Genomic DNA, 15,174 nt, shown 5'->3' with positions numbered 1-15,174 from the left:
ACCATGGCACTGTATGCCCAAGTTATTCAAGAAGGGTCCTGGCAGAGCAAGGGTTTAGGTGGGCTTTCTAGTTAAAATCCTGTGAGCAGCTCTAAGTGCTGAGTTAAGAGTCTAGGGTGATACATGATTTAATGCTGGTGTCACTCAACACATGCCTGTCATTCCAGCCCTCCTCAGTGAGGGCAGGGAGGAGAGAAACTGTTGGTTTTGGTGGTGCTTCCAGTGAGGACTGAAAATACTGAGGTTTTCCAGCTGATTTGACTGCCTGCTATTCTAAATGTAAGGTTGCGTGGTGAAGAAATACCCTAATTCAGGAAAACAAAAAAAAAAGTTCTCAGAATGAACTGGGAAAAGTGTCCTTAAGGCTAGCTGTATTGGTTATTTTTGCAAGGCTCAGGAATTGCCATCTTTTATGCTTCGCTTGCCTCAGCCTCATTCCTAAAATTGCAGCATGTCCCACCTCAGTGCTGCTGGGAGATCTGGGGTATTTTGACAGTAAATCCCTTTTAGTCTGAGTTGCAGACTGAAAGGTCATAGTCAAGGCAGGATGAAGAATAAATGTGTCTGGTGCCAGTGGTGGAAGGAATCAACATTTTATCAAGGAATGGCATTTGCTTTTGGATTGCAAGGTCAGGAGACGCAGGCTTGCTGTGAGAGCAGCATGCTCAGCTGCCTGGGCAGTGTTTCCTTTTCCACCAGCTGGGGAGCCAGTGCTGGAATCCATTCCTCTTTCTTATCAGGCACTTGGTGCATTACTCACGAGTCATCACTTTTGTTCACAGGTTGCACCATCCTCTCCCTGGGGTTCAGGGTGCCTGGAAGGTCCTGAGCACTGCGTTCATGAAGCAGAGACGTGGTGGGATGGAATAAAGACAGCATTGTTTTGTGTGCAGGAAAACGCTGCCCTGTCAGATGCCTCCTCATTTTTCCATCCATGCTGTCATGCTGGCTTGTCCCCCAAAGCTCCTGGCGCCGTTCCCGTGGCTCCCTGGGGGGAGCAGGATGAGATAGGGGTGAGATAGGGAAGTGAGGGCTGTGAAAACGTGGCCAGCTGGCAGCACAAAGCCCAGGGCCCCCCATGCCTCCAGCCAGGCTCCCTCCCTTCCAGCAGCTCTGCCTGCCTTCTTTCATTCACTAGGGAGTGGGAAAGCAGGAATTCCTCTTGCTGGTTTTTAGATTTCAATTCTCAAGCTGCTTCTGGGGAAGGATGTGTTTCTCCTCAAGGCTGTTCTCCCTAGTAAGTTCTTGCTTGAAGTTCATCTGGTGAAAACGATTGAGATGGTAAAGATGTCAGAAGGACTTAGGGGAGGGCTAAGGGAAACAAACCCCCCAGGCACAATCCCCTAAGGGAAACAAACCCCCCAGGCACAAGAGCTTGTGCCTGGGAGGTTTGTTTCCCTTAACCCTCCCCTAAGTCCTTCTGACAGACCTGGTTCCTAGATGGCTGCTGAGATTCAACCTCTTTCTGTCAGCTTTTTGAGCACAGAGAAGGGTGGAAAGAAATTCCACCATTCAGACAGTTTTGAAAGGAACCCATGGAGATGCTAAGCAAGATTTTCACTCTGTGAAAGCACTTCCACCCTCTGAGGCATTTTGAAACTCTCTCAACACACAGCTATTTCTCTGTAGTAGAGACTCCTTATTCATGCAGAATAAGGAGAGACAACCTGGTATGGGGAGGTACTGTTCATTGTGAAATCATTAGCTGAGCTTTTTGTGCTCCCTGTGTTTCCTTGGAGGATGTGTGTGTCCCTGTCAGGTGTGTGGCAGTGGCCCCAGTGCCAGGCTGCTCCTGGAGGGCTGTGGCAGCCCTGGTCTGGGAGCAGCCCTCCGTGTCATTTCTGTCCCAGAAGAGTCAGGCTGCCAGATGTGCCCAGCTGCTGCCTGGCACCGTGATGTGACCAGCTGCCCTGCAGGGACCTAAGGTGGGGCTGACAAACTCTAAATTGTGTTCCAGGCACGCTGTTGACTGTGGTGTGAGGAGGAGGATTGTCAGTGAGGCAGTTAGCTGCAAATATAGGTGTGAATACACATGTCCCAAACATCCCTTTGGCTGTCAGCCTGATCGATGCCACTGTTCTGGGGGTGAATCCTCCCGTGTTGGCTGTTTCACTTCTGCCTCTGTGAAACTCAGTGAATTCATCCAGTTCTGTCCTCTGGTGCTCTGAAAGATGCTGAATGAGCCTCTGGTGAGCTTCTCCTTTGCTAATTCCATCTTCCTTTCCAGAAACGTGAAGGCCTCCTTCAGACCACTCATGTTTCAGAGGAGCTGACGACCACGACAGAGTAAGCACCAAATGCTTCTGTGCAGGATGTGAGACCATTTCTAAGCATGAGACAAATTAAATCATCCCTTATCCGTGCTAAATTAATGAAGTCCTTTCATGTGGTGCTTTTTTAACTACATGGAAATGACTTGGTCTCTGAAAATACGCTACAAGGGTGAAGTGTCCTCTGGAAATTCTTGTGTCTTAGAAGCTTTTAACTTCACAAAACACACAAAAGTGACTTTAGTGAGCCATTTTTTCCCCCTGCCTACTGGATGTAGCTATATATATATCTGCTTTCTGCCTAGTGCTATTTTCTCTATTAAGTGAAGGGCTAATGTAGATATTTTGGGGCAGAATTAATTTGAAGAAAGGCAATTCTTCGACATAGCTCTCCAAACTGAAGTGATAACAGTTAAAACTGTAAGGAGAGGAGAACTCAGCAAAAATAAATAAATAAACCTCTTCCTTCTCCAGTTTTTTGTACCACTTACTTTGCTGTATGTTTTTACAGTCCTTTTTATAAGGAGTAGGCTAGACATGGATTTTGGCTTCAGCTGAAAGCTGAGGTTTTCCTTCACATGGCCTGAAGGCAGCTTTTCTAAGAGGGGCTTACATGAGCCCTCCCTGAGTTTATCAGAGTGTTGGCTCCCTGTAGAGTTGGCTCAGCTTCCCATGGCTTTGAAGATAAATGGAGCACCATGTGGAGCTTAGTGGGGAAGATCTTTCAGATGGAAGCGCTCAGAAATGAGATCATAATGTCTCTGTGTGGACATTAAAGATCTCGTAGTGGTTTTTGGAGGATCAGAGCTCTGGCTCAGGTTTGTGGGCCAAAATTCCTTCTCCCTGTCCTGTGCCCCTGAACAATGAAGTGAGCTTGTGCTCTCCTCCAGATGTGGTTTGCCAGATGTGATCTGCAGGCTGGGGCTTGGACAATTTTTAGCAAGAAAGATGTTTGCAGATTTGCATGGGTGTTTATACATATATTTTATGGAGCTAATTAATATTACACAGTATTAAAAGGTTACTGCTTAATGTGTTGCCTATCGAGGCACAAGTACACCTATGGAAAATGCAGCAATCAGCAGAATCCAACATTCACTGAATGCTTTCCAATTCCTCTGTGCAAATCAGGGCCTGATTCTCAGCTGATAAACATCTGCATATGTCTGATGATATCACTGGCTATGTATGTATTTCATATGTGGCAGTTTTATTTACATCATATTCACACAGAATCTGTTTTCTTCAGAGGGAACAAAGTGAGATAGATAGCTGTGCTTCTTGTAAGGTGTGTGGTTTAGATTATATTTGTGGAAATACACACACAAGCACTTTTAGTCACTCACCCTTCATCATAAAAAGTGTGGCTAAGAAGTCATAAACGTGTGCAAAATGTAATTAAGCATTTCCATTCATTTCAAATGGATTTCCCTGACATCTCTGGTGCTCTGCTGGGGTCTTTCCTGCAGCATGTTGGGTCTGGTGTGTGATGTGCTCAGACCCTTGAGTTTGCACAAGTTGTTTGCCCTCTGCTTATTGAAGGACACCTCCTTTTTAGGGCCATTCCCGTCTTCCTAAACTGATTGTTCACGAACTAACTTCATGTTTTTGATTTCTCTGACTTGCAGGATGATGATGGGAAGATTTGGTAAGTAACTTAACTCTGGTTTTTTTTTTGTTTTGGTTTTGTTTGTTTTTTTTTTTTTGTTTGTTTGTTTGTTTGATTTGTGCCAGACACAGAAATTTGGTCATTTTTTCTTTCAGCAGACCAAGACAATGGGTTGAGCAATTCCATGAGGTTGGAATGTGTTGTGGGGGCAGGTTTTGTTACTCCATGCAGATGTGGAGCATAATGGGTAGGACCAGATCTAATTCCTTTGTATGGAGAATCTTATCTCCTTTGTATTTCCTAGACTTTGAAGTTTAGGCTTTACCAAGTGTATGTCTGGTCTTCTAAACAAAGCCCATTTCTTTTGGTGTTGCTGCCAAGAGATTTCCTTTTTTGCATTTATATTTTAGTGGCATTAAGATATTTCTCATTTTAATATGTATGCTCCTGTAAAGGATGAAAAGAAGTAATTTATTTTCTTTATTTGCCCATTATAATATGTCAAAATTATAATTTCTCCTCTTGCAGTGTATCTGCATTAAATATTAATAAGGCACTTGAAAATAAATAACGTCAGGGGCTAAATAATGTATCTTCAGATACCAAAGGATTTAGATAATAAGTGTTTCTTTATTTGACAGTAAAAAACTATTAAAATGTGTTCTGTAAATAAAAAGTATTTGATCATGGAAAAACTGTTAAAAACTATGTTGAAAACAGATTTGATTAGGTATTGATAGACAGTGCTTTGAAGGTAGAAACATAATTTAAATCTTTATGCTGTCTGTAGGCTTTGCTGTTCATACACTGCTGAATCAGAATTCACTTGAGTTCAGTTCTGAGCTGTATGGATGTCAGGGGTACTACCAGCAATTTTAAATTAACCAAATTAATGTCTGAATTTGACACTGCATGTGGATGCAACCATAGCTGTTTAAGTTAGGACTGGGGTATAGTCAGAATTGGTGTGTCATTTTAATTTTTCTTTCACCCACATATTTTGTGTACCAATTTTGAATGGCGGAAAAGGGAAATCAGTGAATATGTTTATTTTCAGTTACCTCTAAAATTCCTAGGGCAGATTGCTCTGGCATATAGCCAGACACCAAAACAGGGTGCTGACTTTTAGCTTGGGACTCTGTTTGTTACATGACTTTCTGAGGAGAAAAACTTTTAGGTTGTGGACAGGAAACCTGCTTTCCACACTTGTGCTGTTGGAGGTGTTCTGATTTTCATTTTTTTTCCCCCAAACCAGAGCGTGATGCCTTTGACACGCTTTTTGATCACGCACCAGACAAGCTCAGCGTAGTCAAAAAGGTAAAAAGTTAAATCCTAGCTTTATTTTCCACACTGCGTTTTATTTTTTTTTTTTTTTGCTTTTGGAAAGAAATTCAGAAGCATCCAGCAAATAATAGAAGAAGAATTTGAAGTAGTATAAAGGGTATTTATCCCCAAGGATCACTGTATCAGAGTCAGGAGATGTTTTCCAAACATTAAAATGTGATTCACCCATAAAGAAGTTTCCTGAATACAAAGCTTTTACAAAAGATCTGCTTTTGCCCAGCTGCTAAGCACTTATTCCTATGGTCCCTTGGTTTGTCCTTTAAGGCTGAGCATCACTGCACAACCTGTCCATCCTCATGTATTTTTGACATGGTTTTGTGTTAGAGCAGAGGGGTAATGTAGCTGTTTTATCTCTCTCTGCCAGCTCTTGCTGATATGGGGGAATGTATAAGAGATTCCATGTAGTTCCATCAGATAGTTCCAGCCAGGCTGTTAAGCTGCTTATTAGGAGAGCAGTATGTGAAGATCAGTGTTGTAAATTGTCCCTTCCCCTTGTGTGAAAGAAAGGATGTGTGCTTTTAAAATAATGCTTTGAAGTCTCAGGAAGTTTTTTTATCTTTCCAGCCTAAAATGTCTTCTAGAAAAGTCCTTTTAAGTGGATAAAGAACTAACTTAACTCTTTCCACACAATAAAAGTGGTAACATTCTGCTCTTCTGTAAGTGGGCTGACAGATCTCTGTGCTTCAATCCATTAGCACAGGTCTGGTTTGTAGAGGCAGGATTTGCATCTGGAATAGAAATCCCGCACCTGGGCTACATCCTGGCTGTAATCCGTGTGCTGACTGCACACATCCCTCCAGGAACAGAGTTGTGTGTGCACCACTGTGCTGTTGGCACCTTTAAGAACCTGAAAAAAATTAATGGGGACAGTAAATGCACCTACTGTTCACTTCATCTTCAGGCACTGATGTCATTGCTGTGTTTTCCCAGGCCACTGAGGTTTGCTTGATGTGCTGGCAAAGCTGCATGGAACAGCTCCATCTGCTGAGTTCTGGCATCTGGTGCAACAAACCGTGTACTTACTGGTGCAAAAGCAGGCAGCAAACATGCCTATTTTGTTTTTAAAAATGTCCTTAAAGGTTATGTTAACCCTTTCACATCAGCACTGAGTGTAGTGTCTGACTTCGCTGTTTCTGCTGGTTTTTTTTTATAGTCTCTGATCACCTTTGTGAACAAACACTTGAATAAACTGAATTTGGAAGTGACGGAGTTGGAAACCCAGGTAGGAGGCTTTGTCTTGATGTAACCTGTGTAAATTGCAGATTTTCAGACAGGGGCTTGGCTAAGCAGAAGCAGATCTTATTTCTAGAGTTTACTGAGCTGTGAGAGGTGGTTATCTTGTCTCTGCAAAATGATAAGCACAGCATCCAGAGAATTACATCAGGAGTATGTGTAATTCATTTGAGCCTGGCTTGGTGTAATACCAGCCATTAACTCACTTCTATTTTACATCTCTGCTGAAATAAATGGGCCACTGGATCTGATCTGTCACAAGAAATTGTTGCTTCGTGCCTTAGGGATACCCAAGAATTTTTGTTTTAGAGGATGTCACGTGTGACATATCAGGATCACAAGTGGGAAGTCTTAGAACTGCATAACATTATCCCTCTTACCCCTTCAGTAGCCATCTGGTGGTAGGAGCACTGATCAGAGTGGCTGAAAATATGTAGGATTTTCTTTTTGTATTTGCTGAAACCATAAACAGTCTATTTTGACTTGGGTGAAAAATTCTTTTATGAAATTCAACTTTGTATCTGTGACAGGGGAGTCTTATTTTCAAGTTTTGATCAAAGGCAAAGATTCAAATGTCTAACACATACAACTTAAGAGGGATTGTGATTGAAATGACCAGATATTGTAGCAGTAGGACTGGGGGTATATAATGTGCCCCAGGAAGTTTGGGGTTTTTTTAACACTGCTGTGAAGTTGGCAGGATTCCTCAAGCAAAGTAAATGAATATGAGGAAAGCAAGAACAGACTCCTGAACCATGTCACACTTCTGTGCTAGCAAAAAAATAAAAAATCAGAATACATAATTTGGGCCAAGCATTCTTTGTTTTGTTTATGAATGCTGATTTACAAACAGATGCTTTCTCCTCATATTTTTCTTTAGTTTGCAGATGGTGTTTACTTGGTTTTACTCATGGGTCTCCTTGAGGACTATTTTGTTCCACTTCACAACTTCTACTTAACACCTGAAAGTTTTGATCAAAAGGTGGGTAGAAACTCCAGGTTATGTTCTTTCTGCATTATTATCACATTGGTTTTATTTTTTTTCCCCAATTGTTTTATCTTTTCTCCTTGTGCCAGGTGAAACAGAAGCTGATGTATTTTCTTCAGGAGATCTAGCAAAGAGGCTGTGGCATTTGATGGTTAAAACAGTAAAAATTGTGAAATGAATGAGTTGTAGTTGAGGAGGAAAGGTATTCTGTTCCTGGATTCAGGCAACACATAAAGCTCACAAATATCCAGGATAGATAAATACAATAATGAGTGCTCTGTACTGTATAGCACTTGGCATGATCACAGTAATTTTTTAGGTTGTAGTCGTGCCTGAAGCGTTCTTGTGTGTGGGTCTCTTGCTCCATTGTCCTGGGTCCCTCCTTATGCTCACAATGAGAAAATTGGGCTGTGTTTTGCCACATCCCAAAGCTGCTTCTGTCTGCAGCTGTTCCCAGACCTGCACATGCATCTGGGTATATATGGTGATGGTCTGTCAGAATTCCCTGAGCCTGGTCCTGCTGCAGTCCTGCAGGTGCCCCCTGCTTTTCATTCTGCCAGGATCTGCAGGGCAGAGGATGGGATTTATGTTGGCTGAGCTGCAGCAGGAGGAGGCTATGTTACAAGTGGAAATATTGGCTGAAGTTAAAAGATGGAATGCTTTGTGAGTGCTGTTCAAAATGGGGTTTTCACAACAACTCCTGCACAGGTTGTGCTGTCAGCCCCTCAGCAGAGGTACATCTCTGGGAGGGATGGTTTTCTATTACACCTCACACATCCTTTATAGCTTTCTCTTGCTTCTTTGTCCCATTATCTTCAATTTTTGCTCTTCTAGAAATGCAGGGTGCTGAGTTGCAGCCAGCATCTGGTTACAGTTTTAATATTAATGGTTGGAATTCATAAAGATTACCCAGTATTGCTGAAGTCACAGTGTGGTTTTGTGTGGAAACTCAGCCTTGAGGAATGAGGGATTTGTAAATGAAGAAGGAAAGGTAGGCTCTGTGTTCTGGGGGGAAAAAACACCACGTTGAAAGTGATTGGTTTTGTCACAACAAATAAGGAGGAACTGCAGCAGGTAAAAAGAGATTACTAATAAAGTCCTGAGTAATAAGTTATATATCTTCAGAACTGTCATGTGCAGTGACAAAACTGCACAGAATTCATAATGTTAATTACCTTGCCTAAGCATGGACAAGAAATCTGGTGTACAAATATCTTTGTAATTTTTATTCCTCAAAGGAGAGATTAAATGAATACACCTACTTGCATTTGCTTTCCCTTTTTGCCTATTTCTTTCCTCTGAATTTATGCTCCTGTGTGACCTCTGGGGGCTTGTTCAGAAGCTCTTTATGTACAGTTGTGCTTAGCTTATTTTGCAGGTTCTCTGCACAGCCTGCCCAGGAACTGCTGTCACTGAGCACTGTGTGGTTCTCCTGTGCTTAACCATGTAAATGTTTAATATTGATTTAAATAGAATTATCAAGTCTGGAGAGAATAAAGCACCTAAAAAAATTGATTAAAAGCTTTTGATGCCTATGTAACTCTGAGATTCTAAACCCTTTACCTCTTTCAGGTGCACAATGTTTCTTTTGCTTTTGAGCTGATGCAAGATGGAGGCCTGAAGAAGCCAAAAGCTCGCCCTGAAGGTATTTAGTGGCTTTAAACTGTGCAGAAAGTCATCAGAGCAGGTGTATTTTGAGTACATTCCATTCAAATTAGCAATAGTACCACAAAGTGGAGCTGTGAATGGGCCCCTTGAGAGTTTTCCAGAGGATTCACTGTCTGTGTCTAGGGTATATCCTGCCCGTGCTGCTTGTTTGGAACAGATTCACTGAGGTGTCCAAGTGGAGCTTTAGTGAGTCATTCAGGAGCTGTTCTGTGCTACATGATAAATTCAGCTGGTGTTTTCAATAACAATCCAAGCAGAAAGCTTTTCATGGTCCAATTCTTGTAATTCTTACAGCTGGTGCTAGTCTGGACTCCTGTAATTGGATTTCAGTGACAGATAACTGGAAGGCTTTAGGGTTTCTTTTCAGGGAGAACCAGTAGCAAACAATCTTGATCTTCCACATGTGGGCGTGGGAGTCAGAACTAAGAAGTGTAAAACCCAAGTTTTCCCTTTAAGTCTCAGAACTCTAATTATTGATGAGGTCTGCATTGTCCCTTGCACTGGGGATGAAAAGAGGAATTAAAAGTTTGACTGCTAAATGAGCAATTTTTATTCCTGGTGTTATTTACTTTGTATGTGTCACAAGCTTCTGCAGAACAAAGGAAAATGAGGACTCTCCAAGAAACATTTGGTCTGACTTAACAGGAGAAAAAGTGATGATAGTAAATAGATTAACAAACAGTGGAGATGGTTATAGAGAGGGAAAAAGGCAAAAGACAGTATTAAATGGCTTATATATGCTGTCAGTATGTTGTTTTTAATTGGGGATGAAAAGTGCTCCTGAAGAATGCTGAGAATTCTGAAAAAAATGATGAAAACTAGAAGAGGTTACCTTTTCATAAGGCTCTTACATCCTTACACTATCATGAATGGTAAAACACCATAGCAGATCTTGCTTGTGGAGATTCAATAAGGAGCAAAATATGCTTTTAAGTGTTTTATTGATTGAAAATGTAATTAGAAAAGCTGGAGAGCCAAATCAGCTTGTACAACATTCTTTTTTTTGCTTTTTGCTGCTGCATGATGTACCATCTCTTGTATTTTTTCCTTGCTCTTCTCTGTGTGTGGCCATTCCCAGCAGTTCCCAGCTGTTGGAGCGAGTGTGCTCATGGGGTATCTGTGACTGTGGCTTCTGAAAAACTGCAGTGGCTTCTCACTGCAGTGTCATTTGTAAAATCTTGCCAGTCATGTATTGCAATATGTGTTTCACAGAACAGTAATTCATTTTGACAGAGAATCTGAAGCTCTGCAAAAGAAATCTGTGTATAGTTCTGTTAGTGCCATATTCTGATCCATTGTGTGTTCATCAATAGGCTGGGAAAGCTGTCAGGTGAATCCACGTTCTTTAGCATGAATTGGGTACTAAATGCCTCTGGGATAGAATCATATAATTGTTAAGGCTGGAAAAACCTCTAAGACCATTGAGTTCAAGCATGAACCCAGCACCATCGTGTTCACCTCTAAGCCACATCCCCAAGTGCCACATCTACACAGCTTCTGAGTTCCTCCAGGGATGGGCACTGCACCACTTCCCTGGGCAGCCTGTTTTGATGCTTGACAACCATTTTGCTGAAGAAATTTTCCCAATACCCAGCTGGGAAAAGCTGCCCTTATACAACTTGAGACTCTTTCTTCTCATTTTGTCCTGTTCCCTGGCTGTCCCCTCCTGTCAGGAGCTGTGCAGAGCCAGAAGGGCCCCCCTGAGCCTCCTTTGCTCCAGGCTGAGCCCCCCCCCCCACCTCCCCACAGTGTAACAGTGGTTATTAACCATTGGTCTGCATTGTCAAGGAATGGAGATGGAATTTCCAGCACTGGAAGATGGAAAAAAGAAAAAAAAAAAATGAAGAAAATATTCAATGTTAAGCTTATGTTTTGATTTGGATTAGCTTGTTTTAATTTGGGTATCAACTTCCTATGGTACCGGGAAAAAATATTAGTTATTCCAGTAGGGCATTTCTTTTTTCAGGATGCACGACTTCACAGAAATTAGGATCTTTCTTTGGGGCAGGAGAAGATTCTCCTGCAAATGCAAACTGAAAATCATAAATGAAATATGTAAAATAATAGAGGCAAAAAGGGTAGAAAGAATGTTTGAGAGACTGCTAAAAATATGAGATGAATTGTGGGGGTTAGAGTGGGCTGGGAGGGAAGGGTGGAGAGGTCCTTGCAATGAGTCTTCAAAGCAGACACTGGGGCTTTCTCTTGGACCTCACCTTAATTGTGCTTGGTCCTATAACAATTTGCTGTCTTCCTAGGACTTCTGATGATTTTTTAATTATCTGTTCTTCCGCACTTTTGCTTCCATATGTGTTGTTCACTGTATATTTTTTGCTTCTTCCCACTAATTTCTGATGTGTTGTATCCAAACTGTCTTTCTACCTCTTCAGCCTTCTCTGTGCTGTGCCTCCCCCCAGAATCCCTGCATTCTTGGCATTTTATTGTAGTATAGGTGGGGAGGTGCTAACAGGAAAGCTTCTTCTTGAGAGCTGTTCCAGGACTTGTTCCCTGGCTTAGCATGATGAGTTACTAAATAATAAAAAGCTCGGAGTCTGTTAAGGATTCAAACTTTGTTAATTCACATCATTGCAGACCTGTGGATGTGGTTCAGGAGTGTTTCCCAAAGTCTTTATCCCAGGTCTCTGACAGAAGCAGACTTTCTCTGTAGCAAATTTTAGCTGGGGAAGGGAATTACCTTCTGTTCCCCAGAGAGAAGTTAGGCTGTGACTGTATGATTGTAAAGCTGTTTTGAAGCACATTGTGTGGGACATTTAAAAGGCTTGGGGAGGTCAGAACTCTGTGGATTTTTTTTTTTTTTAATTCACAATTCCATCAGCTCAGAGATGTGGGGACTTCTATTCCTGCCAGCACAAAGGAGGGAAAACACAATGCAAATCAAGGTTTTCTCCTTCCACAGATGTTGTCAACTTGGACCTGAAGTCTACGCTCAGGGTTCTGTACAACCTGTTCACCAAGTACAAGAACGTTGAGTGATCCTGGAAGCTGCTGAGGTCTCTTCATCCTTCAGCCTCCCCAGGCAGAAGTTACAATAAACACACCTCTGCATGCTCCCATTATGCCTTATGCTATGCATTTCATGCATTCTTCCTACAGCTAATGTGTTCTCTCTGTAGCTGTTTGTAAGACAATCCTGCTAAAAATGATGCATGTATATTCCCCAGGTCACTTGAAAATGTATAGGTATTTCACACTTTTGCCAGAAAGATCTGTTGTTTGCTATAATCCACAAATGTGCTTTTGAGAAAGGAAATATACCACTAACTACTTTAATAAGCAGGGGAAACATGAGATTTTCCTCATGGCTTGAGATTCTTTGCTTCTGCAGGTGGCTTTCTTTTGCATACTCCTTGGTTGCAACTGGCATTTGATGATTTTCCAGGCTTAGAGTGTTAACAATAGAAAAATCACCATTGGAATTTATTCAGAAGCTGAGCCTTTTCTGTTAAATAAGGGTTTGTGTGTTCTGTTGGGTGGGTTGGGCTGAGGGGAATTATAGGCACTGTCTGAAGCTAATGGCAAAAGCTTCATTTTTTTGTGTTCACCTCTTTCTACTCAGTGTTACTTCCATTCAGTGTTTACACAGACTAAGACTTGCAATGGAATGACCAGCTAATCTTTTGATGTCTAGTTTTTATTTAATCTATTTTCTAGGAGAAATTTGGTTGCTAGGGCCACTGTCACTCATTAGGCAGCTTCAGTCAGGTTGGTCCAGAGCTGGTCACACAGGCACAGGCTGGATTAGTGCATTTTCCCCTGTCCTTCCAGAAATGACAGAGGGAATGTGCTGGAACAGGAGCCATCTGAGTGGATTTTTGAGGAGAGCTTTGTGGAGGAAATGGGATTGGCATTTCCAGAGTAAATGGTATGTGGAATATGTGTTTCAATATCACCCTTTTCATTTGAGCATGTAGAGGAGAAATTTGATTGCTGCTTTTATGTATCACAGCAGCAGCTGTTGTTTCATGGGCAGCCATTCCTTTGGCTGAAACACTAGACAGAGTGCCCTGAAGGAGAGCAGGTAGAATTGCTCTCCTCCAAGGGCTTCCTGTTGGAAGTCAACATCTCCTTTCCCTAAAAATCAATTTTTTTTTTTTACACCAAACATTATTTGCCTTTGAGCTCAGATCCAAGAGGAAACGTGCTATTTAAATGGTATAATTTTACAATTAGGATTTTCTCCTTCCCCTCTCAAACAGTTTTTCATCTCGGAGGGAAAGAAATGAGCTTCTGCTTCTTTGCTTTGTGTTTTTGGATTCTGAGTTCTAGTATTTGGATTACTTGGATTACCTCCCCTCACACCACTAAAAAAAATAGGAAGTGTGAAAAAGAAGGAAGCTACCCTTTCTTTGCATGAAAAATTCAGGTCTCCTCTGCTCTGCCAGGCTCTCTGGGGAATCTCTGGATGCCTGTACTTCAGGAAGGAGCTGACCTCTCACTGTTTACACTGAGCCTGGAACAAAGATTGAGTTCAGATGGGGCCACTGAATTCCCCCACAGCACCAACAGAGGAGACTTGCACAGGTGCTGAGGCCTGGTGGGCAGCTCTCTTGGCAGGTGAAGGAAATTGGGCTAACTTTTATGCTGAGAAATAAAGGTATCACGAAGCTGGAAGGTCACTGAGCTGAAAGGTCTCTCAAACTTAGTTTAATGCAGGGTTATTTGCAGGTAGCAAGTCTGTTAAGAGTTGTTATTCCACCCCCACTTCCTTCAGGTGATGTGGAGGTGCCAGCTCTGTTTATATTCTCTGAGTTGCTGGGAAAGACCTCCAGAGAGTATAGTTTTTGCAATTGCAAGCAGTATTAATGTCAAAAGCAAACAGAAGATAAAAAAAAGAAGAGATGGGTGAGGGTGATGTGGCTTTGGAAAGGGGAATGGCTGTTTCTGAGCTGGCATCACAGAGTTGGCATCTTCAGGGCACATGAGCAGAGGTGAGCAGGTTATGACAGGTTATAAAAGAGTGTCTATTTTGTTGAATTCTGTGCTTCTGGTCCCCTTGCTACAACCATGGGTTTCCTTTAGCATTCCTTCTGTTAATGTCCCTGGCAGCCAGGACTGCTCCCTGTATCAGGGGTCACAGCCTGTTCTGTTGGGGTCCTGTTTTTTTGGTAGATGATGCACAGGGAAAATACCTTTTTCATTCCTTGGCTCCTGGCTGTCTGGCCAGCTCACTGTTCTGTAAACATTTATTTATTGCTAACCAGCTCTGTGAGCAGGGCAGATTGGACTGAAGTGTGGCTTCATCCCAGTTTCCAGGAGCAGCCATTAGGTAAAGCTTCTCTGAAAGCTTGCCTATGTCATGCCTTGCTGTGACAAATGCACCATAATTCTTTGCCTCTCAGAAACCTGAGTCAGTGTTAAAAATGTTATTCATGGTATCTTTGTGTGAGTGGGGTTCTACGTATGGGTACCAGTCTGAATCCTTTTGAGTTCATCTAGAATGCTCTGCAGCATTAAAGCTCCCACGTTTGTAAGTACTTAATGAATGTCTGTCTCTTCCAGTCCATACAACTTGACTTTTAGGTGCATTTACTTGACAACACTCAGTTACACTGAGCTGTATTACCACTGAAAAAGCTCAGATAGTCCTCAGCTGCATTCTGTTTTTCAAGATGAAAAATGGACAGTGGCAAATTTTTTTTAAAATCAATTTAAACCTTACAGAATTTTATACTCCTCTTCCCCACCCCTCAGTGCTTTCAGTATTAATGTGTTTTTTAAGAGTCTTTTCTATTGTTTTTTTAACAGTGTTTACTCTGGATTTCTAACTACTAAAAACAAGCCTTGCAGATAAAATTCTGGACTTGTCATATGTTGGAGACATCCATCTTAGTGATAAGAGTTGTGTACTGTAAGCAAGTTGCAATGCAATGCTATGTTTGCTAAAATTCACAGCAGGAGTGTTTATGCATGGTTTTGGACAGCTGTACTATTTATTCAAATAAACAAATAATGATCACTGTTTTCTATTTTTTTTTTTTTCTCAATGGAAAAACCTGTGGGAAGAACTTAGGAATGGTGAGCTTCCCTTTGCTCTGGTGTGCAGA

At 41.9% G+C, this 15,174-nt stretch overlaps 1 protein-coding gene across 4 annotated transcripts in view; it reads left to right on the top strand.

The window, feature by feature from the left end:
• PARVB (parvin beta) overlaps positions 1-15,086 on the top strand; it is a 50,548-nt gene extending 35,462 nt beyond the window's left edge. For all 4 annotated transcript variants that reach the window (XM_021535509.4, XM_085568902.1, XM_085568901.1 and 1 more), the window contains exons 7-13: positions 2,228-2,286; positions 3,899-3,918; positions 5,135-5,196; positions 6,377-6,445; positions 7,337-7,438; positions 9,017-9,089; positions 12,027-15,086. In XM_021535509.4, coding sequence (XP_021391184.1) covers positions 2,228-2,286; positions 3,899-3,918; positions 5,135-5,196; positions 6,377-6,445; positions 7,337-7,438; positions 9,017-9,089; positions 12,027-12,103 — 462 coding nt within the window. In that variant the 3' untranslated portion in view covers positions 12,104-15,086. The remainder of the gene's footprint in view (positions 1-2,227; positions 2,287-3,898; positions 3,919-5,134; positions 5,197-6,376; positions 6,446-7,336; positions 7,439-9,016; positions 9,090-12,026) is intronic.
• The last annotated feature ends 88 nt before the right edge of the window (positions 15,087-15,174 follow it).

The sequence above is a fragment of the Lonchura striata genome, chromosome 1A (assembly GCF_050655825.1).
Source record: "Lonchura striata isolate lonStrDom1 chromosome 1A, ASM5065582v1, whole genome shotgun sequence".
In the NCBI taxonomy this organism is placed as follows: domain Eukaryota; kingdom Metazoa; phylum Chordata; class Aves; order Passeriformes; family Estrildidae; genus Lonchura; species Lonchura striata.
Note: the sequence above shows the minus strand (reverse complement) of the source record. Positions and strands in the feature narration are given on the sequence as shown.